The sequence below is a fragment of the Lycorma delicatula genome, chromosome 11 (assembly GCF_047948215.1).
Source record: "Lycorma delicatula isolate Av1 chromosome 11, ASM4794821v1, whole genome shotgun sequence".
Taxonomy (NCBI): domain Eukaryota; kingdom Metazoa; phylum Arthropoda; class Insecta; order Hemiptera; family Fulgoridae; genus Lycorma; species Lycorma delicatula.
The window spans coordinates 12,724,385-12,746,763 of record NC_134465.1 but is presented as its reverse complement, the minus strand read 5'-3'; the positions used below and the strand labels follow the sequence as shown (position 1 = coordinate 12,746,763).

General features: G+C 31.2%; 1 protein-coding gene across 3 annotated transcripts in view; it reads right to left on the bottom strand.

Annotated features, from left to right (window-relative positions):
• Positions 1-14,051: 14,051 nt before the first annotated feature.
• LOC142332452 (epoxide hydrolase 4-like) overlaps positions 14,052-22,379 on the bottom strand; it is a 73,294-nt gene continuing 64,966 nt past the window's right edge. For all 3 annotated transcript variants that reach the window (XM_075378898.1, XM_075378897.1, XM_075378899.1), the window contains exons 5-6: positions 18,734-18,888; positions 14,052-15,096 (exon numbers count right to left, since the gene is read on the bottom strand). In XM_075378898.1, the coding sequence (XP_075235013.1) occupies positions 14,777-15,096; positions 18,734-18,888 (475 nt within the window). In that variant the 3' untranslated portion in view covers positions 14,052-14,776. The remainder of the gene's footprint in view (positions 15,097-18,733; positions 18,889-22,379) is intronic.

The following is a 22,379-nucleotide window of genomic DNA, read 5'->3' as shown; positions in this document are numbered from 1 at the left end:
AGAGTTTCTGTAGTGAATTTCATCAAGCAAAAAAAAAACATTAGTTCAAATATTATTTCAAACAGCTCGGTTTTGTAGATGAAATAAAAAATGAAATACCTCGTAAACCGTATTTTTTTTCATTTTACTTATTATATAGGCTTTCGACTTAAAATTTCTGGTTACCATAGTTACTATTATTCTATCTTTCGTAATTTGGTATCTTTTTCAGGTTTCTATAAAGCCTGAATAATATAATTATATTTTCACAACTATGAGAGTAACGTACAGTGCGGGGATCCAGGGTATGGTGCCGTCAGGGTAGAAGACAATGGCCAGCGGCGTGCTCTGCGGCCATAAAGTACGTCCCGAGCCCGTGAGTTGGCTCCGGGATTCATCCGGACTGACCTGAGCCCCGAGGGTTCAAATTCTGACTAGACGGGCCAGCAAATTTAAAATAATTTTATATCGTGTGATCTGTCAGGAAAGTTGATTAAAATTCTATAAGATAAAAAGCTCATTAAAGTTAGAATAATTATATTGAACTATTTTTTGGAATTATAACCGTTTTAAAAAACGGTTACTGTCATTTTGTGGACTTCCCAACCCCGGAGGGGATGAGACACCCGCGTTGTTACGCTTCCGGTTGCCACACCCCCGCCCCGTTCTTAGCCCTGATGGGTTTTAACGGGAGCATTTTTTGGAGAGTATAGTTGTGACGATTTATACAATCGGTATGTAATTTTGAACCCGACCCGATTTATGTGCGGGAAAAAGGAAAAGAGAAAATAGGGGAAAAGGGAAATAGAGAAAAAGTATAAAGTGAAATTTTGTAAAGTTCTGTAACGTTCATTTTGTTAATGTTTTATCAAACTTTCAATCGTTTTCATTTAATATACTCAAATCTAGCAACAGCGAAGCATTGCTGGGTATATTAAAAAAATATTCAATCAAACATTTACTATACAAAGTAACGAAATAGTGAAGTTTCTATTTCATTTCCTTAATTAACCACAATTTTCAACAAACTTTTTTTTGTGTTTTAATAAAAGATTTCTCATCGATCCTTTTTTGAAAATGCATTATTATTACAAAGTCTTCTTCCTGTGTTAATTTGGAGTTGTCCAATTCTTCGATCCCAAGTCCATCGAGAGATCTAATTCGGCTAAGCCTGACATTTGCTTGACATTCAACAAAGAGATTTGGACCCCGATAAACAATTACGTAATGTACAGTCCTTCTTTCTTTTTCCAGTTTAGCTTCCGGAAATTACCTTTCAAATAATACTTCAGAGGATGACATGTATGAATGTAAATTAAGTAAAGTCTTGTACAGTCTCAGGTCGACCGTTCCTGAGATGTGTAGTTAATTGAAACCCAACCGCCGAAGAACACCGGTATCCACGATCTAGTATTTCGAGTCCGTGTAAAAATAACTGACTTTACTTAGGACTTGAACGCTTGAACTCTCGACTTCCAAATCAGCTGATTTGGGAAGACGCGTTCAACACTAGACCGACTCGGTGGGTTAATCGACAGTTCTGCCTTGTATTTCATGGACGGTTGATTCCCATGATAAAATTAATGGCAGCATTCGACGTTCAGTAGTTCCGTAGGAGTACGGGACAGGAAATTCAAGGGTTTTGGTTGTATTACATGAGAGCCGTCTCTGCCAAAGTCTGTTCTTACTGAAATGTATTATTTCAGTATATATATATATATATATATATACTCGTAATAATGATCCGTTTTGCGAAGTGCTGTTTTAACGAACTTCATTATTCAGTTAACAGAACTAGAAATCAGTCACGGTTGCTTACAATAACGTGTAGCCACAGCGCACATAGCTAGCAGGTCAAACCCACCGGGTTGGTCTAGTGGTTAACGCGTCTTCCCAAATCAGCTGATTTGGAAGTCGAGAGTTACAGCGTTCAAGTCCTAGTAAAGCCAGTTATTTTACACGGATTTGAATACTAGATCGTGGATACCGGTGTTCTTTGGTGGTTGGGTTTCAATAAACCACACATATCAGGAACGGTCGAACTGAGAATCTACAAGACTACACTTCATTTACACTCATACATATCATCCTCATTCATCCTCTGAAGAATTATCTAAACGGTAGTTACCGGAGGCTAAACAGGAAAAATAAAAAATAAAAGAAAGCTAGCAGGTCAATGACGTTTTTACGAAACTTCCCTGGTGAAGGAATCATTTTGAGGAGTTTGTGCCCTACATGATCATCCAGACTGATTTCCCCTGATTACTTTCTACGGGGGGCAGTGAAACAAGCATCGCATCGCAACAGACCACGCACGATTGATGAAATAAAACCGCAATAACGGCATACGTACGAAACATTCCAGTATATCAGCAGGGTAAAGTATTTGAAAATATATCCAAACGTGTTGGAGGAGTTCATTTTAAACGCCTTTTATAAACAGTTCCCGTTTTGTTATAAGCTGTCCATTTATATAAAATAATGAAATAAAATTACAAAGAAAGTTTCGTCATTACGCTTCCGTGATTCCAGCATACAGAAACTTTCCGAACGCACTGAATAAACCGATCAGAGAACGGGTAAATATGCAACTGCCCCAGCATTTGTGTGGATGGATCAAGGGAAACCGCAGTAAACCTTGATCAGAGCAGCTTCACAAAATACAAGATTAATTATAAAATACACACGTGAAATAATATTACGGTAAAAACATGAAGATACTAAATATAAAAAATCGGTCGTGTACACCGTATGACGACGTCCTTATGCGCCTATTAAATTATATATAAACATTTTTTGCTGCATTTCATTTGAAAGTGAGATACGATTCTCCAATCTTTAATAAAGTGGACAGTCGCACAATTGCATTGCGGTGACACCACATGGCTTCACGTTTTTTGTGGTGTCCGATGGCAATTTTATATTAGTTTATTTATCAATTTTGTTTCAAGTCGATCAAGTAGTTATGTGGTGTAATTGAGAACGTATCGGATCCGTAACCACGCACACGTCGATTTGAATCCGACTTCATACAGATATATATTTTTTTAACTTTTTTATTTCTTTGACGAAGTAAAGGAAATATTATGATAACGAAAAATTTCGGTTTCTAGATTTCAACAGAAATATAAATTCTATGACGTTCCCTGAATCCATTTTGACTAGTTTCGGCGTGACGAGTGTACGTATTTACGTATCTCGATTAACTCGAAATGGACTTGACCAAAAATTTCCAAAAAATTAGATTTTGGACTTTTTCTTAACTGCAGTAATAAGTTCTCATCGAGAGATTTTCAACGATATATCAAAAGCGGTACTTATTTTCATCGGTTCCCGAGTTATAGCCAAATAAATATTTAATTAATGAAATATTTGGATTTTATAAGGAGAAGGCACATCGGTTCGAATCAGACTTCATCTCCTTTTTATTTTAATTTAACTTTTAACTTTTTTTAAATTTAAATATATTGATTTATTGATAATTATTAACCTCTCAATTTAAAAACGTTTTTACGATGAATAATTAAATAAAAAATATAAGAAGTTTTGAATGAAATGAACTTTTATGTACTTTTAAAAACGTGTAAATGTAATTTAATAGGCGTACAAGGAAGTCATATGGTGTCCACATCAGATTTTTGAAAATGGATTAGTATTATATTATCCCGTTACTATTTGGGATCTCACATCCTAGGGCCAAAAAAAATAATTATATTACTTTCTTAAGACAGTAGGACTAGTAAAATTTGTTAATAGTAAAATGTTACTAACACTAGGTGACGTTTCAATAGGTGACACTTCACTTAGTATTAATTACATGGAGTCATTTGGGTTCTCATCGCAGTAAGTCAAGCCGTTAATGTAAATTTTATGGAAAACACATATATACATATATATACTTATTACTACTCAGAGATATTTAAATTTTGATACTCTTTTAATTTCCTGAATCTCGAGTTTCTAATGTTTGTAATTTACTTATTTAGTTTTTTTTTTAAATTTACTGCGTGCGTGTGGAAAGCTCTACCAGCCACCGTATGCCCGTATATATAGTAGAGTCGGGCTTTCACCGACTATAACCCCTCCCCAAAAACACCATTAAGGCATAACAGCATGGTATAGTTTATAACCGAATTTTAAAGCAAATTTTGAACCCGATCTTGAATTACTTTTTTCATGAAGTCAGTGGCTTTGACGATGAGCCATTGCACATATTTTTTTATAAACAAATATCAAAAGTATTGGATTATTAAAAATACGGGCGCCACGCTTCTGAATGTAATTTCTGCAATTATCATTAAAAATTTGAAAGAAATTACAGTCGGGTAGAACAATATATATCTATTAAAAAGATCTAAATATTCAAAAACCAAAGTAAGTAAAATTTCAAACGTTTTTAAATGTATTGTAGTTCAAAAACTTTTAGTAAACTTACGATCAAGCGGTAAAAAATGTATCTATTTAATAAATATATTTTTTATCACTTGATCGTAAATCTAAATATCTATACAGATAATAGAACAAAAAGATAACCAATTTTTCGATCATTTTTAAATAGTCTTTTACCTCCTTTATCGTTACCGGTATACGAGTAAGAAAAGAATGAAGTTTATCTTAGAAATTTAAAAATATTTCAGTAGGTTTGTTTGTTGATAGGCAATTTAATTAAAAATGTAATACATTTACTTTTATTCTAGAAACATTTATAACATTTAGAAAAAGGTATTGGAATTGAGACTGTAGAGCAAGGGAACCCTCAGTATCTCGAGATTTCGCCTAATTAACGTCATATTTTTCTTAGGGGCATTTATTAACAATTGAAAAACAACAATGTTCGTAACAAAACATATTTTACAAAATCGCACAGCCACCCCAAATAAAATGCTCTAATAAGTCAAATAAAGCCAGTCCAAAAAGTCCTTTATACAGTTGCCGACTAGCAATTTTGACTATACAGCAAAATTGGTAGTAAGGCGGATAAAAAGGTAAATACACAGTATTAAATAAAATTCATTATAAATTCTATAATGTATTTTTTCAAGTAACTGTTATATACGTTTAATATTTTCATAATTCACTTATAGACACTATTTTTAAATTGCTGGATATTTAAGAGACATAATTGCAAATGCAAGAACGCAATAATTATTAATAACAACGCTGCGCGTTTATGATATTGAGATAATTCTCATTACAAATTATACTCAGTTTTGGAATTATACATATTTTTGTGCTGTTTACTGAAATTAATACTTTAAATAATTAAAATATTGTTAGTTATTAACTGTTTTTTTTTTCTTTTTTTTTTCTATTAATACCTTAAACTCGGATAAATTTTTTAGACTAATCTTATGAGAAAATCAGTATTTTTAGTGTAATTAACAAAAGAATATTTATTTTCAGGATCTTCTAAAAATTGCAAGCAATAAATTATAAATTACATTAACAACTGTAAATAGTTTATAATTCACTATAAATACACCATTAAAACATTTTAAATTGTTGAAAACTAATTTTTTTTGTCATTAGGGTGGTTTCTAAGGGTTGCAATGTTATAATACATCATAAATTATGTTTCAGAATATGTAGCAATGTTTATTCTACACGTTTAAATAATTTTGAGGTATAAAACACAGCTATAATTTTAACAAATTTTTTCATAAGGGTTGATAAACACGGGCGTGTGCATACAATCTAGAAGCAAAGTCTGTCGTCACAGCGGGTCAGAAAACTGTCAAAGAGACAATTTTCTTTTAATGACAATTTCAATTGCCATTCAGCCATAGATATGATTCAAGAATTCATACAAGATTATCAAAACATACCCTAAAATCTATTTCAAAAAGTGTATTCCAGAACTGCTTCATAAAGTAGAAATGACGTTGAGAGAACATGAACAATGGGAATGAGAATATTTTGAAGAGATTACTTGTAAAATACTGTAAATATTCAAAAACTGTTTTTTTTTTCTTGAAAAACACTACTTATTTTTGAAACAAAAACAAAATTATTGATGTAAAAATATAAAAAAAGTAAATTTTTTAAATATTTTTACATTTAAGAATATCTTTAAACAATCATTTGTAATATCTATTATAATTATTATTTGTCCCGTTTTATTTACAATTCAAATTATTATTGTTACACTTTAATAAACTCTGGTAAATTTATTTCAAAAGCAAATCATAATGTAAGAACCCATGCCTAAATCCATCCCCCTTTTTTTTTCTTTTGGTTAGGGGAGTAATCCCATTTACAAACAAAGTGTTGGGTTCGCTAAAAGGTTCCACAGATGTTATGGCGTATGTAGCCTGTGCCCTACAGACTAAACCTCCACCTCACCAGCCCCCCTCTCGAGGCCAGAAATCGCATTTAAGCATACCAGGTCATGCGTGAGTCTACATCTATTGAGGTTGATCTGCAGTATCCTCATTGTCGGTCAGTTCTGCTACACAAAAGGCTACCCATCCGGTGACCCCCCTTGCCGTATGCTGCGCATCTACCAGATTCTTTGCATGCTGCCCTGAAGTGCCCTTCTGCCCCGCAGTTATAGCACCTTTTTGACCTGTCAGGGCCCCTGCATTCTACAGTTTTATGCCCAGGCTCCCAGAATCTGTAGCACCTGTCTACTTTCTGTTGCAACTCCACCCTGCAGGTGTGCCATCCTATTAATACTCTTCTGTGCTGGCACAATTTCACTGCCTGTTTCTGTGGAAGCACGATGGTAGCATTCTGCGTGTTTCGGTATGCTGGTCTGACCGATGCAACCAAAACCTCCATAGCTAGCTCATCCACAAGATCACGGGAGAGAAAGCATCTATTTGCATTAGAAAGCAGCACTCTTAGCATGATGTCTGATGTTTACAGCTTCTGGTGATGGCCCAAATCATCACAGTCAAGGCAATTTTTCAGCAAGCCGCATTGCCTCTCTGTGCAGGAGTCAGACAGTGGCTCTCTACGTGTTGCCGTAAGCTGGTCGTAGAGGGGAGACTCACATGAGGACTGCATCACCCACCTCCCTCCAAACAGCCTGTTCCACCTCCTCTTGAGTTGTATCAAGGTCCTTGATGCAAATAGACTGCAATCTGAAGTTTCCACTTCGGTCTATAACCTGGGCTCCTTGAAGAGTTTTCCCCAATCTCTTCTTCACATCCTTGTGTTTCAAGTCAACATCTTGAACTCTATTCCAAGCACTTAGCACTTTCCCTGCGAACAGATAGGAGGATGTCCTCAGCCATGTCATCGCCAATCCCTCCTTTGACCTTATTGAGGAGGTCTGCATAGTTGGTGCCATTTCGACGGACAGTAACAACAGCCATTTTAGGGCCTCTGGGCATGTCCACCTTGGGCGTAGAAATCTCAACCATGTTTAACAATAGAGCAGTCGGTGGCGCCGCCTCCCTCCTGGACCAGTATTCCAAGACTTTCAGAAAATGATCTCAAGCCATGCTGTTAGGCCAAAAAACACCAGCTTACCACCCTCCGCCCGCCGGATCTACGAGAGGGCTTCAAACATATGCCTAATTAAGTCCATGTCCTCATCCTGAACCATAAGTACGTATACCTTCGTGGTATCTGAGCCCTCGTCCTTGTGTAAAAAGATGTCAGTGCTCTGACAGTCTCTGAGCACAGTGCCACCGGGAATGACAGCCTTTGAGTTCAGTCTCCAACACACCCCAGGCACACGACTACAAACCATTGAAGCATAGGTGCTCATAGGCCTTTCCTGACGTCCGCCTTGGAGTACAAGTCCTTATTCCAGTGAGAGCCGGCCACCTCAGCAAGATCTTCAATGTCACCAGACTCAAGAACTCGTTCAATAGCATCATGGGTAATCTTGGACGTCTGAGTCTCCTTATCACACCCGTCGCTTTTGCTATTAGTCAGTTCCAAACTGAGGTCAACAAAGTCCTGCGTCAAATACCACACATTCCTAATGAGTCTATATAAATTCTTGCCTGTAAACTGACCATCTGTGAATGACGAAAGAAGTTCATCAGTTGCATCTAGCAAATCCAGACCGTCTTTCTCAAGCTGCATCTTGCCATCAGCTGTAGCACCAGTCCTTTCCATTTTTTAATCTGAGAACTACTCATTTTAACCGGTGTGATAGGCTGCCCCACTCGCTCTGCATTGCAGCATGACTCTTGATCAGTCATGCAAGATTCATCAATAGCTCATTAACAAGTGGCAGCCAATGGCTCCATTCTCCTCAAAATCAACATAGGAAGGGTTCGTAGGTTCAGCCACGCCTGAATCCATTTCTGACATTCCTGAGAAGCCAACCCCGTAGCCTCAAGCATGCCCTTGTCAGTGGTGGCAGGATTTCTATCCAAACCACTAGCTTTAACCTTTCTTGTGAGAGCACTCCTTGTTCTTGTTTTTCAAGACAGGGCACCAGATTTCTTGGTTACTGTATCGTTATTCGGATCAAACATATTAACAAAATATTATGCCAAATGCTCTGAAAAGATCAAACACAATACAAAGTTACAAAAGCAAACAAAAAATGTAAACAAATAAATGAACAGCTGACACTGTTACTAAACGTGTCTTAGCAACTGTAGGCTAGAGTTACACACAAAATAATGCAAGAAATTCAAATATAACGTAAATCACAGGTAAACCCACAAAAATAGGTGTCAAAAGTACAAACTGGATAATTTGTGGACGTGACACAGTACAGAACACAGTTAAAAAAAAAACCAAAGAAACAGCAAAAATAACACAAAATAAGTAAAAATAAACTCACTTATACAATAATAGAGAGCAAACACGGTTATATGAGAGAACTTTTCAGGACCTGAAAAATCCATCCCTTCTTTCTTTTTTCCTGTTTAGCTACCGGTAATTAGCTTTCAGATAATACTTCAGAGGGTGAATGAGGATGATATATATGAGTGTAAATGAAGTGCAGTCTTGTACAGTCTCAGTTCGACCATTCCTGAGACGTGTGGTTAATTGAAACCCAGCCACTAAAGACCACCGGTATCCACGATCTAGTATTCAAATCCATCCCTGGGTGTCTTAAACATAACCCCACAGTTCATGATGTATCTCAAATTAAATGCTTTTTTCTTATTTCCCGTTCTCCAGAGCCGAACCTACAATTAAGTATAACTCAGCCTCGGTCTTAATTCTGCCTTGCCTGGGGAACCCCAGGTTTTAATTCTGGGGAACCCCAGAAGGAAGTTTCCCACCAGGATTATGGTCTTGAAATGCTTTTGCCTCAAATAAGGAATACCCAGAGATAGTTTAACTCCCCCCAAAGATGTCGGGTCCGATGTTATTTGAGCTTCCTACTTTTGAGTTCTGAGCTGTTCTTTGGACCTGACATTACCAAGGTATGCCAGCCCTTTCAGCTGGGGCTGCTGTTTAAAAACCAATCCCCCTTCTCAGTATTTTTAGCCCATATGACAGACTTCGAGTAACTGCTGAATGCATTCCAAAGAGCTGGAGTAGTTGCTATGTATGACAGGAGAGTCATATGAACTGAAAAAAAATCTAATATGAATGCACAGATTTTTCTATTGAAATATTAATCAGGTGTGTTTCTTAGATATCATATACAGTCATTTCCCATCTGTATATAAAACAATACATAAATTTTGTTTGATTTTACTGAAAATAAGTGGTTTAAGAGGGGGAAAACACATTGATTATATAACAGTTTCACCATAGTGAGACACTTTTATCATAAGAAATACACAGGTATAAAAATAATCAAATAAAGTTATTTTTTTGGACATCTTAATAAATTTATTTAATATAATGTTTTAAAAATTATGTTTTAATTCATTTAGATCATAACTGCCAAAAAAAATAATCACTTGAACTGTCAACTGATATCAGAGTATATAATAAACTATTAAACCAGACAATTATATAGATACAAAAATGAATGACAGCATTACGGGATTTTAAAATGTTTTATTAAATAAATTTAGTTTGATTACAAAAAAATATTTCAGATATTTTCACAATAAGTAAAATATGGAGTTATTTTTTTTTTTTAATTTAACCTTAAGAAAATTTAATAACCTGTAATTAAAAATCTTAGACTTAATATTTTTACTTTCCTGGCATCATAACTTAAGGGCTATGTTGCTAGAACTTTTGACTGGATAAACCGACTTCGATGAAATTTTGTACAGAGACTCATGTATATGGGGCAATTTGTTGTTAAATTTTGGGGTCAATATCTCCTGGGGATGGGGTAGATAATTTTTTGGGGCCAATTTTCTCAAAATTTTGCAAACATAACCCACTTTATATTAAGCTTAGTACATGCATGCATACTTTCTTATTTTTTAAAATAATTTTCCCCCAAATTCCATCATCCCCAAAAATTGAAACTTTTTTTAAATTTTCTTTAAACATATAATGATAATTTTACTATAAACTTAAAAAAAAAAATATTAGGTAACTTTTTCATGTATCATTATGTTTCCACTACATAAGAATAAATACCTGATGCCAGGAAAGCACTACATTTTTGTTATCAGCTTTTTTAACCTTTGTATTATGTTTTTATTTGAGAATAAGAAGAAGAATGTGTCAGAAGAAGAAAAATGGTTCACTTAAAGAGAGAAAAGTTCATTGATGCACCTTTATTTGATATTTGTACTCATACAGGATGTAAATATTTATATCAGCAATGTTAAATAGCAGTTGCCGTAAAAAATTAACAATAATGCAAGGTAAGGAGTACTACTGAACTACATACCTGTTCCTTACCCCCATAAAATAAAATAATTACCCCCCATAATAAATAGTGATATTTTGAAATAAGAAATAGCAAGTGAGGTTTTCTTAAATTAAAATGGTATGAAAATCCCTGGAAATGATTTTGCATTGGAACTTATAATTATGGATGGAGGTTAAGTATTATTAAATTTTAAACACAGAAATGACTTCCAATATTACAATAATAACTTATCGCTTTTGTGTTCAGTTATTTTCATATTACATAATTTACCAAAAAAATGATTTCTTTATTTCTATATCATTGTTAAATAATTACTAATCTTCCACCTCGGTTAATGACTTTAGTTAACAAGAAGAATATCATAATAATATTATTGTTTTTTTTTATTTTAGATATTAATTTTAACTGTTGTAAACTAAAAAATAATACATTTTCAAGTAATTTATTGCTAACTAATATTATATATTGTATCTGACATAAAGTATGAGTTACGTTAAATTTTTGTACTCTTAAAATTTCTAATTCTAGTCAGATTATTGTAATTGTTAATTTGTGCCTTTATAATATTGTAATACACGTTGAAAAAAAAAAAAACATGTAGAATATATGTTAATCTATAATTAATAACTACATTTTTTTTTTACTGATAAGTTAATTATGATTTTATATGAATAAAATAATATTTTAATAATTCCCAAGCTTCCAAAGTTATATCTTAAAAAATATTATTACTGGGGATGAGACATTAGATTCGGTTCATAGTTTTTGAGACAAGAGTTTAAAGAGTGATGTACACACCACTCACTCAACAAGCAGATAATAAAAAAACAAATTCTAACAAAGATAAAATGATGGCTACCATGTTTGGGATCGAAAAGAAATTTTGTTGGCAGAATTTATGAACCTGGATTGATAATACTCATTGACAGTTTTTGTGAAATGTTGAATAGCTTAGGAGAACGATACAGAATATGGCAAGGGATTAGTTTTTTTTTTTATGACAATGCATAGCCTCACATCGTTAGCATTAATGGTATGCTAAACAAGTTAATAGTGGCAGATTTTTTGCTATCCCACTTACAGCTCTGATTTGGCACCATCTGATTTTCATATGTTCTAAGAATTGTGGAATTGATAAGCTACATAACACTTAAAAAACAATGATGAACTCTTGTATAAAGACAAAGGTAGGTACTTGGTGGCACTGTACTTTGAGCAGGGAATAGACAAGCTGAGGTCATAGTATGACAGTTTGCTCCCAAATTCAATGTCAAGAAGTAACATAATTATCAATGTAACTTTTGTATATACAAAATTTTTTTCAAATTATTTAGTTTATTTGTATTACTCGACTGGAGGTTTATTTACTATAAATAAATTTACTATATGTAGGTAGGTTCCCTTTAGGAAACTCAGGCAAAAGCTGATGTAATTACTAAGGAAGTTTAGAATTCGCCAAATTTTGTAGGTCATCTGTTCTGATTAAGCCTGCTTTTTGAAACATTTTTTGTTAAAATGCGCTACGTAATCCCATGATAGTCATTAAGATGATTGTTGTTAGGAAGTGGTCGTTTATCGTTTGAATATACCAGATTAAGGCATGGATTCTTCATATCATCTCATGTAATGTTCAGAATGCCCTTCGGATTATTGTTATTGTGTGTCATATTCTTGACTGTGCACGTTATATGACTTGTGTCATTAAAACTATTGATATTTTGGCAAAATTTATTTAATTTCCTAAAATCTATTTCTCTAATGCTCAAGCTCTTTACATCACTCTCTCTTCCCCTCCCCCCTCTCGCCACGCAATATACATTTGGGAATGTAAATAAACTGGTTTTATCAACAAAGAAAGAGTTTCTTAAGACACCAGCTTGCAATACAGTCTATAAAAAAAAAAACTGCGAAATGTGCCTTTACCTTTCGAACCAGTAGTTAACTCGGGAAACATGGATTGAAGCTGTAGTGTTTTACAATGAACATTTCAAGGCCATCAAAGGTGTAGTAAACGACTTTGTTGGTGCAGAGGCTTTGACAGTTGTCAGTTCAAGGAAGCATTTAACGATTCTAGTATAAAAAAAACATAGCTGTGATTAGCACTCATTTTTTCCACATACCTGCTAGTATTAAAAAACTTGAAACGCAAGTTTGGCGTTGACTGAATTTATTCAATTAATGAATAAAATCTGCAAAATGAACTCCACATTGCCAGAGGTATTCCCTTGTAAACTTTTCCTTGGTTTTCCTTGTAAACACAAAGATTTTGAACCTTTGTGTCAAATTGATAGTTTTATTAATGGGACGGGTGAACTTTTGCTAGAAACAGTAAGTGCTAACATAGCACCTAAATTCAAATACTGCCCAGTTACCTCAGTGGATGTGGAATGATTCTTTTCCATTTATAAAAATATTTTGAAGTGGTCGAGGCACAATGTTACTACTGAACATTTGGAACAGTAACTGGTTGTTTACATTTACAAAAGTAACAAAATGTTAAATAATTTTTAATTATCAAATTTATCGATATGTTATTCAACTACTTTTTAAGTGTATGCTGATTTTGAAATAAAAATTACTATTTTTTTATTTAGTTGCATATTTTAAGCATATTTCAAGCTTTATATGTTACATATAATCCGGTCTCTAATGATTAGGCTGCTTTAATATGTTTTAATAGATCAAAGTATAACTGGTAATATGGTTTTTTGAACATATTTAATTTTTATTGAGCCTTGCCTTCAAAATTGTCTTTCTCAACGCAGCAGTGTATTTCAATTTTTTGAAATCATGATGAAATAGACTGATAAAATGATGATTTGGGAGTTATTTGCAACCCACAAAAATTTTGGAATTTGCTTAATCCAATACACAAACTCTGTAATGTCAAACAAACACTTTCATTTTGATTTAGTTAATTATAATAATTTTTCAAGTAATTGTTTTTCTACAATTTCACAAACTGTAAGCCAAAGAAAGCTTTTTTTATCTAGCGCCAGGCTATACAAAAAAAAAACAACATAATTATGTACATCATCAAAATAATGTCATAATAGGAAGTATGAATCAAAATGTCAAAGAACTAATAAGTTTTTGCTTGTAATTATAATGAGAGAATATAATTAGTTACTAGGTCTAATTTATAATCCAACCAGGCCGGTCTAGTGGTTAACTTGTCATCGCAAATCAGCTGGTTTTGAAGTCGAGAGTTCTAAGTTCAAATCCTAGTAAAGGCAGTTTTTCTTTTATATGGATTTGAATACTAGATCGTCGATAATGGTGATTTTTTTGTTAGTTGGATTTCAAGTAACCACACATCTCACTGAAGAAGAGCCTAGTGTATATGAAATAATACAAGATCATATATACTGATTTAATAATGTTTTATTGTAACAAAAAGAATATAAATTATGTTATAATATTATAATATTTTATCGTAACTAAAAAGCGATTTAACCTAATGATTTAAATATAAAATTGTAATTTATATTATAAATATTTAAATAAGTACTTAATCATATATTTTAATTAAAAACAAATAAATATACAACAATTAAAAGGTTACATTTCTTTAAAAGTATAGTAATAAAATAACAAACACTTTCTTAATAATTTATTTTATAAGTATACCATGTAGTAAAAAATAAATTAACCTATTGTAACTTTGGAAGTTTATACAAAATTTCTTTTTATTAATTGACTGCATTACATTTTTCTTTTTGTTATTAACATTTCTTAATTTTTTAAGTTTATAATTTTATTTAAAACTTTTGCTATTTGCAATCAAAAATAAAGTAAACATTTGTTCAGAGTTAAATGAAGATTAGAAGATAATCTATGTAGCTAGAAACCATAATTCAAGTTCATCAATATTGTTCAGCCTGTTAGAAGGAGAGTACAAGAAACACAAAGACAAAATTAATATGATAATGCAGTACCATTATATAATCTTCTACCATTAATAATCTTTGGCTAACAATTAATTGTATTTAGATATAAAACAGTAGATCTGACATTTTAATTAAAAATAATAATTATTATTATTAATAAAATATGTATAGTAATGATTTTTTATATTATTTTAAACATTTACTCTCTGGCTTCTATTTCTTTTTTTAATTTTGGAAGTTTAACGAAAAAATCTTGCATTAACTGGTTAACAGCATCAGGATCATCTTGTTGTACAAAATGTGTTGCATCTTTTATTATTTCAATTGAGAGATTTGGTATTATACGGTCAGTACCTATAATACTATCCACATGTATTGCTATATCTTTTTCACCAAATAATAATAATCCTGGCGGTAAATTTTTATCATCTTTTGGTATGGATTTTAAAAAGTTTTTATCTGGCATTAAATTTAGCATTAAATTTGCTCTGTAGTAATTTATTGGTGGTGTCAGTGCTCCTGAAAAAAAAAAACAAGTTCATAACTTTATACATTTTTTATTTTAATTTTCTCATTTAATTGCAACTGATACACAATTGTGTAATATTGGGATTGAGGAAAATATTTCTTTGTATTTTCCCAGTAGGATGGCTTTAGGATCGTATAACTTTGGTAATATTAATCATATTTGTTAACACTTACGTGCTTTTGAAAGGTGACATCTCTGAGTATTTTTAGTAAGTTTATGAGTATTGGAAAGTGTCCAACTGGAATTCATCACCTCCCACTCAAATGACATTGAGAAATTATAGAATGTATGTCAGCCCCATTAGTTCAACAATTATGCTGGTACAAATATATGTCTCTGTTATACATGTGAGACCGTCAAGTGTCAAAATAAATAGATTTTTTTGACAAGTCAATTAAGATTCAAAACAAAACCTTAAAGAAATATTTATCAATTGATTTCTATTTCCTATATTAGCAAATCCCATCTCATTTGTTTAGTTATCAAAAACCATTCTGTATAATAAATTTTCTGTTAAAGATTCTGAATAAAGTTTTCTTTCCCAAAAGTAAGCGCACTACATAAAGAAAGACTTTTGGGTGTTCTAATGGTATGAATGGGGGATGATGAAGTATAATTGATTGGGTTATTTTTTATACATTATATATTAGTACTTTACACATTATTTGTTCCAAACTTTTTTATGGCTGTGATATATGAAAACTAGAGTCAGAATTATGAGAGTAATAGTGTTCACTACACTGTTAGTCCTTGATGTAAATGAAGTGAAGATTTCAATTATAGACTTATAGGGTTGAACATCACCAGCGTTTCAAAAAGCTTGAAATGCTGGTATGCAACAGTATATAAACTTATTAAAAAAGGCAACGGGAAATCGCTTTGCAGGTAACCATGCACTAGTAAACCTAAAATTAGAGTTTGATATCTTGAGAGTGGCATGTCAGTTTTGTGACTGATTTTATCACATGTCAGATTACCTACAACCATTACACATGATTATGACACCTACCACACATTTTTAAACTGTTACTATCATTTAGGATATATTTTAGTTATCTATGGAATGAATTATTTTATCTATTTATTGTTCTTTTAATGACCATCAAGAAAAACAAAAGTAAGTCAAAAGTCACTAGATAAAACAACAAAATGAGCTGACTTTTACTGTAATGAAGGTGAAGTCTTCATTAAAAAATTGAGAAGTGAATGGAGCATAATCTACAGCAGAAACTCCATAGTAGGGAAAGCTTAAAATATGTGAGTAAAAAAACACTTTTAGATAATTCTGATAAATGTATAAAGAAATATTGTCCTGTTTTTTAGTAAAAAAAATGTTACGCCTCCTGTTCAAAAAACGTTAACTAATTGTTAAAATAAAGAAACAGTTAAAAATTGGAAATGGAGTTATTTACTCTTTGAGTTCAAGTTATTTAATTGAAAGACCTCAGTATCAGCTGTTTTTGGGTGTATTTTTTTTCTAAAAACTGATAATTTACTTAAAAGCATAATTCTCAAATAGAATTTAATTTTGAAACTTCTTTTTTGAATTCAGATAATACAAAGTACAGCTGTAAATAAGATATTAAATACATTTTTTGAAAAATTAAAAAAGAATTGAAAATAATTTAGTAATATTTTGTAATTCCTTGTAGAAAGTAACCCTATCATCATCTATACCAAGTTCAGATTTCTTATCACTTTATTTTTTCTTTAATTTACCCAAAATCACATTATCACAATAGCAATATTTTCCGTTACTTTTCACTAAAGTTTGAGCGTATATACTATCTATTGTTAATCATGTGCTCTACAACTAGTATTGAATAATATCTAAAAACTTTCAGAGGTGTAATGTTATGACAGAATTGATTACAAACCAAATACATGCGTCTCAAATAATTGTTTATCAAAATACTGTTAGTCTAACATTATGACCATTATTATATGACATTATTGTTAATTTAAATATTAAAAAGTGTAAAATTTAAATATGAAATATAAAAATAAGTTAACTGAAAAATTAAAAATAAAAAACTGAAAAGTTAACTGAATTGTTACACGACATTACAATATTACATTCTTTGGTTTTTTGGTTTTGTCTGTCCTCAGTAATAGTAATAATGGCAATAAACAGGAATCAGATAATGAGTTACCTTGCCTATTTTAAAATACAATTAAAAAATAATTTACTTCATTAACTGCAATTAATTATTTTTAGTAAGACATGCATTATGTATATTGTTTTATAATCAGTACTCATATGTCAGAACTGAATCAACTTTCTAAATGTACAATATAAAAAATAAGATTTGTTAATGCTGATATTTTTAATAAGAACATAAGAACATCTTTTATTCATGCCAGATCATAAACCATATTCCTCCCATGCAAACAAAGCTTAGTCCAATACAGTATTCAGTATTCAATTGTGACAAAGTTTAACAAGTATGAGCGGCATCTGAAATGAAATGCACACTGGAATGTATCAGAAGAACAAAATTTCATATAAAGTGACGCAGGTGTTGCCATCTTTTAGTTTCATTCCCCTGCTATCATTACAAAACTTGTTTACTTATGTCCTCATATTCTGTCAGTCACCATTATTATAGAATCAAGTATACCTGCTATGTTAATGCATCCTAATATGTAGAGAATGAATTTTTAATGGCAGAAAAAATGAACATTAGTGACATTCATTGTCATCTAAAATGTTATTTACATTGATGAAACTGTTGACTGAAGTCTTTCAGCAGGCGAATAGTAGAATTTTGTACATTAAAAGCTGATAAAGCGAATATGGAGGATGAACCTCACCATGGTCCATTAGTTTTTATGACTGATGAGAAACACCAAAAAAAGGTGAATAAATGAATTTAAAATGATGCAAACTCATAGAAAGGAACAAACAACAAAAGGAATGTTAAGAACCGTTTCTGAAAAATATCATGACTTCCTTTTCAATATTGTAATGGGAAATGAAACTTGGGTACATCTTTATAACCCAGAAGAAAAACAGCAGAGCATATGGAATACTGGCATTCTGGTTCACCACAATAAAACAATTCAAAACATAATCCTCTGCAATAAAATTTTGTAAATTCTGAACATGTGTATGTGACTTACTTACTGTTACTATTTGGAAACCAGTTTGAAAGTAAATTCCCTTCAATAGATTATGACATTAAGACCCTTTAGGAGACCACAGAAGCAATAATACTACAATACAACACTGCTTGGTCAAACACAACACACTCAACAGTCAAGATTCTTGTGAAGCTAAAATTTGAACCTATTCCTTTCTATCCATACTCAGCAGATTTCTTTCCTCATGATCTTTCTTATTTCTGCAATTAAAGAGAAATATTATTCATTTCATCATCGAAGATGAGTCATGGATCAAGGAAAGACTTCCAGCATTCTTCATTGACAAAATGAGCAAACTAGTTCACCATTGGGAGAAATGTGTAGTTGTAAGTGGTGATTGTTTAGAAAAATAAATGTAAGTTTTTGTAGCAAATGAAATGTGATTTTAAGCCATAATTGTTCCATTTGACTATTTCTTTTTATTTACGAGTGTGTGTTACATTTCCGCCATCCCTCATATGAATAATAAAAATAAATTATTACCAGGTTTAGCAAAAGTAAAACGGTAAGCTTCTTTATCCTCTTCATTGTATGGTGACACTTTTTTCTTAGTATAGAATATTACATTTAGAAATCTTAAATCTCTCAACTGTATAAATAACTCTGGCAAATATGGTATTTGAAAGAAAAAAAAGTACCTGTAAACAATAATAAAATTATTTTCATGTAATCTAAATTCCTGTTAAAATAATTTTTTTTATATTTATGTCTTAAAACTTATAGGTTTTATTCTAATTATAATGTAATTTTTTTATTTAGTATAGAATAACTTAACAATTTAAATAGTCTGGTCGATATTCTAAGAATCTTTATAAATTAAACACATTTTTTTTTTTTGAATGGGAGGATGTATTTATAAAGAAATCTTTACAAATATATAATTTAAAAGTGTAAAACTTTCTTATTTGTTGATTATTTCCTTAAGTGAAGGCATCTGATAAATGATTTTAGGAAAATTTTTAAAACTTTAAGGAAATTAAACTGAAATAACGAGAAAGAAGACTGACTTGAATGTTATCTGTATAAGAAACGGGTAGACCTGGAACAGAGTAAAAGATAAAGGGAATCTTTGATTAAGAAGAAGTATGTCAGGGAAGTTATTCTGAACCCTTTGATTTCTAACTTTATATGTAAAAGAAGTGGCACAGGAATTGAAGGACAAATTTAAGATTGCAATAGTTATCCGAAGACAAAAAAAGCTGTTCAGATTTTCTCATGACTATGTTTTTTGGTAGAAATAAAAAATGAGTCTGAAGAAATACTAGATGGCATTGATTTAATGCTAATAAAGAAATTCAGTATGAAAATAAACAAGAATAATATAAAAGTAATTTAATATGATGAAAAGCAACATGATGAATTATATGTTAAGATAAATATAATATATTTATCTTACAATAGAAATTACAATTTTGTTAATCAGTTATTAAAAATAACAAGGATCGAAGTAAAGCAGAAATCAAAAGCGATTTGCATAAACAAGAAAAGCTTTAATGCAGACAAAACTCAAGTCTCTTAACAATTATTTTAAAATATGGAGAACTGGTGGGAAAGATTCTGATGTGATGTTCACCTTTCTATAGAACATTTCTTAAGAAAGGTTTAGGTATGTGAAAAGGAGGAAAATCTTCAACTTTATATATACAGTGTTTCTAAAATGATGGGCTGGCTGTACTTTTTCGGATTTTACTTGTAAAACTAAACAAAAAATATCCTTAGGAAAAATGGCAATTTCTCCTTCGTTCTCCCTGTGTCCACCATTTTATTATTTTTATATTAAAATTTGTATCTCAAGTTCAAATAGTTTAAAGTTCGAATAAATTTTTAAACTAACAAAAAATCATGACTTAAATACAGTCGCAAATTACAAAATGGTGGCCATGTTTATTTTCAATCCGTTATATCTCCATAAATATTAGTTTTTTCAAAATGTATGTTTCTGCTAAAATATTAAGCTTTTTATTTTCAACAAAATGACATTATTTTTTTTTTAGATCGGTTAACAAAGAGCCGAGTTATGGTGGAAAATTAATGTTGTAATTTTGTGTCTGTTTTAGTGTCCTCCACTGTGTGTTCAATTTGATTAAATATTCTTTTTATTTATTGTTAATTTTAGTATTGTAAATTAGTATCAAATTATTTAATATTAAATTTTATTGTGAGAAAATTATTACTTAATTTGATACTAGAGTTAACAATAAATAAAAACAATTAATATTTAATCAAATTGAATGCAAAGTGGAGCTCATGAAAATTACAACATTAATTTAAATACATCAATTTTCGCCATATCTTGACTATTTATCACATTTTAAAACATAAAACTTCATTTTCTTCAAAATAAAAGGCTTTATATTTTAGCAAATTTTGATAAAACTAATATTTATGGAGAAATATGGGATTGAAAAATAAACACGGCTGCCATTTTGTAAATTGCAAAGGTATTTAAGTCATAATTTTTTGCTAATTTTATAACTATTACCAAGACGTTTACCATATCACTAATGTGTTCCTCTATCCGAACTTGAGATATAAATTTTTATATAAAAATAATAAAATGACGGACAGGGAGAGAATGAAGGAGAAACTGCCATTTTTCCTAAGGATATTTTTTGTTTGGTTTTAAAAGCAGTATCTGAAACAGTATAGCCATCCTGCCATTTTAGAAACATTTTGCATATGAGTTTCAAATTTTTACTTTTTAAAATAGGTTCCCTGACTCAAAAGATTAGCCAAAATGTATATTCCATAAATTATGTTACAGAATAAGTTAAAAAAACTAATTTGATTCCTTAGCAAAATATTGTATTTGCAGGCTCGGCTAGTGTGCAAGAACAAACTATATTGTACCAACTTTAAGAACTATTTGAAAGAAGATATTTTTCTGTAATAAAGAAAAGAGGCTTTGCACCTGGACGCAGCAGTTAGACGCAATACATCAATGGATTAGAAAGAATTCTTAAAAATGTTATATATAATATAGTATTTAATGGTTGGAAGACCCTGGTCAATAGGAAAAACAAAAAGAAAAAGACGTGTAATGTGGTGTTACAGGAAGTAGTAATTGAAAATTAGATGGGTTGATAAAGTATGTAATAGAGAGATCTTAAGATGAATGGGAGGAGAGAAGAGAAACTTTGTTAGAATCTTCTAAACATTCAAGTCAGATTGTTAGGGTGTATTTACTACAAAAAGAAAATGCTTATATTCAATATAACATATCTATCTTATTAACAATTTATTGAGAAATATTAAGGTTTACCCCATATTATAAACTTTAAACCTTTTTTCTGTATAATTATAGTTTCAATCTATGCGTATTTCATGAAATTCTGTAACAGTTGCAATAAATCACTCTACAAAGGACTCCATTTTCATAAAGCATCTTCACAACCTGTTTAAAGGAAATCAATTGATTTCCTTTAAAACTGCTATAATTTCAGAGATAAATGAGATTTCATTTCATAAATGAGTACTGTTTTAATTAAATATAGAACACTACACAGACCTTATATTTTTAGTTCTAATTTTTCATTGTAGGGAATTATGAATCAAATTTTATTCTCTCAAGTTAGTGACTGATTAATACTATACTTAATTATGTTATTAAAAAATTACCACTGAACTAAAACAAGGAAGAGTATCATATCAAATCAGTCAAATGACTGATAACTTAATGATAAATAAATACAATATTTAATAATGTTTTGCTTAAACTCTTTTTAACAAATTTTTAGGCTTATTTTAATCATTTTGTGTCTGGATGACCACTTCTAAATTCACATTTCAGGGAATGGATGGTAGTGTTAAACTTACCATATTAATATCCAATACTATTTTTGCAGGATCTTCAGTTGCTATTGAATTCCATAAATACATTAAAACCTATTCATTTTATAATTTGTCAATTTGGTTGTGAATATCAACTATTGGATATTAATATGGTAAGTTTAACTTATCTAATTACTGGTGGTTTATATTTGATACGCTAGAATCAAACATCATATGATCCAAGGATCATATGATGCTCACATGATCTGAGGGACCGTCTGCTATTCGCAGTGAGACTTAGAAAAAAGTGGTGTCCTCTGACCTTAGCATGCTGTGTGCAAGGGTTACATCTGGTTAG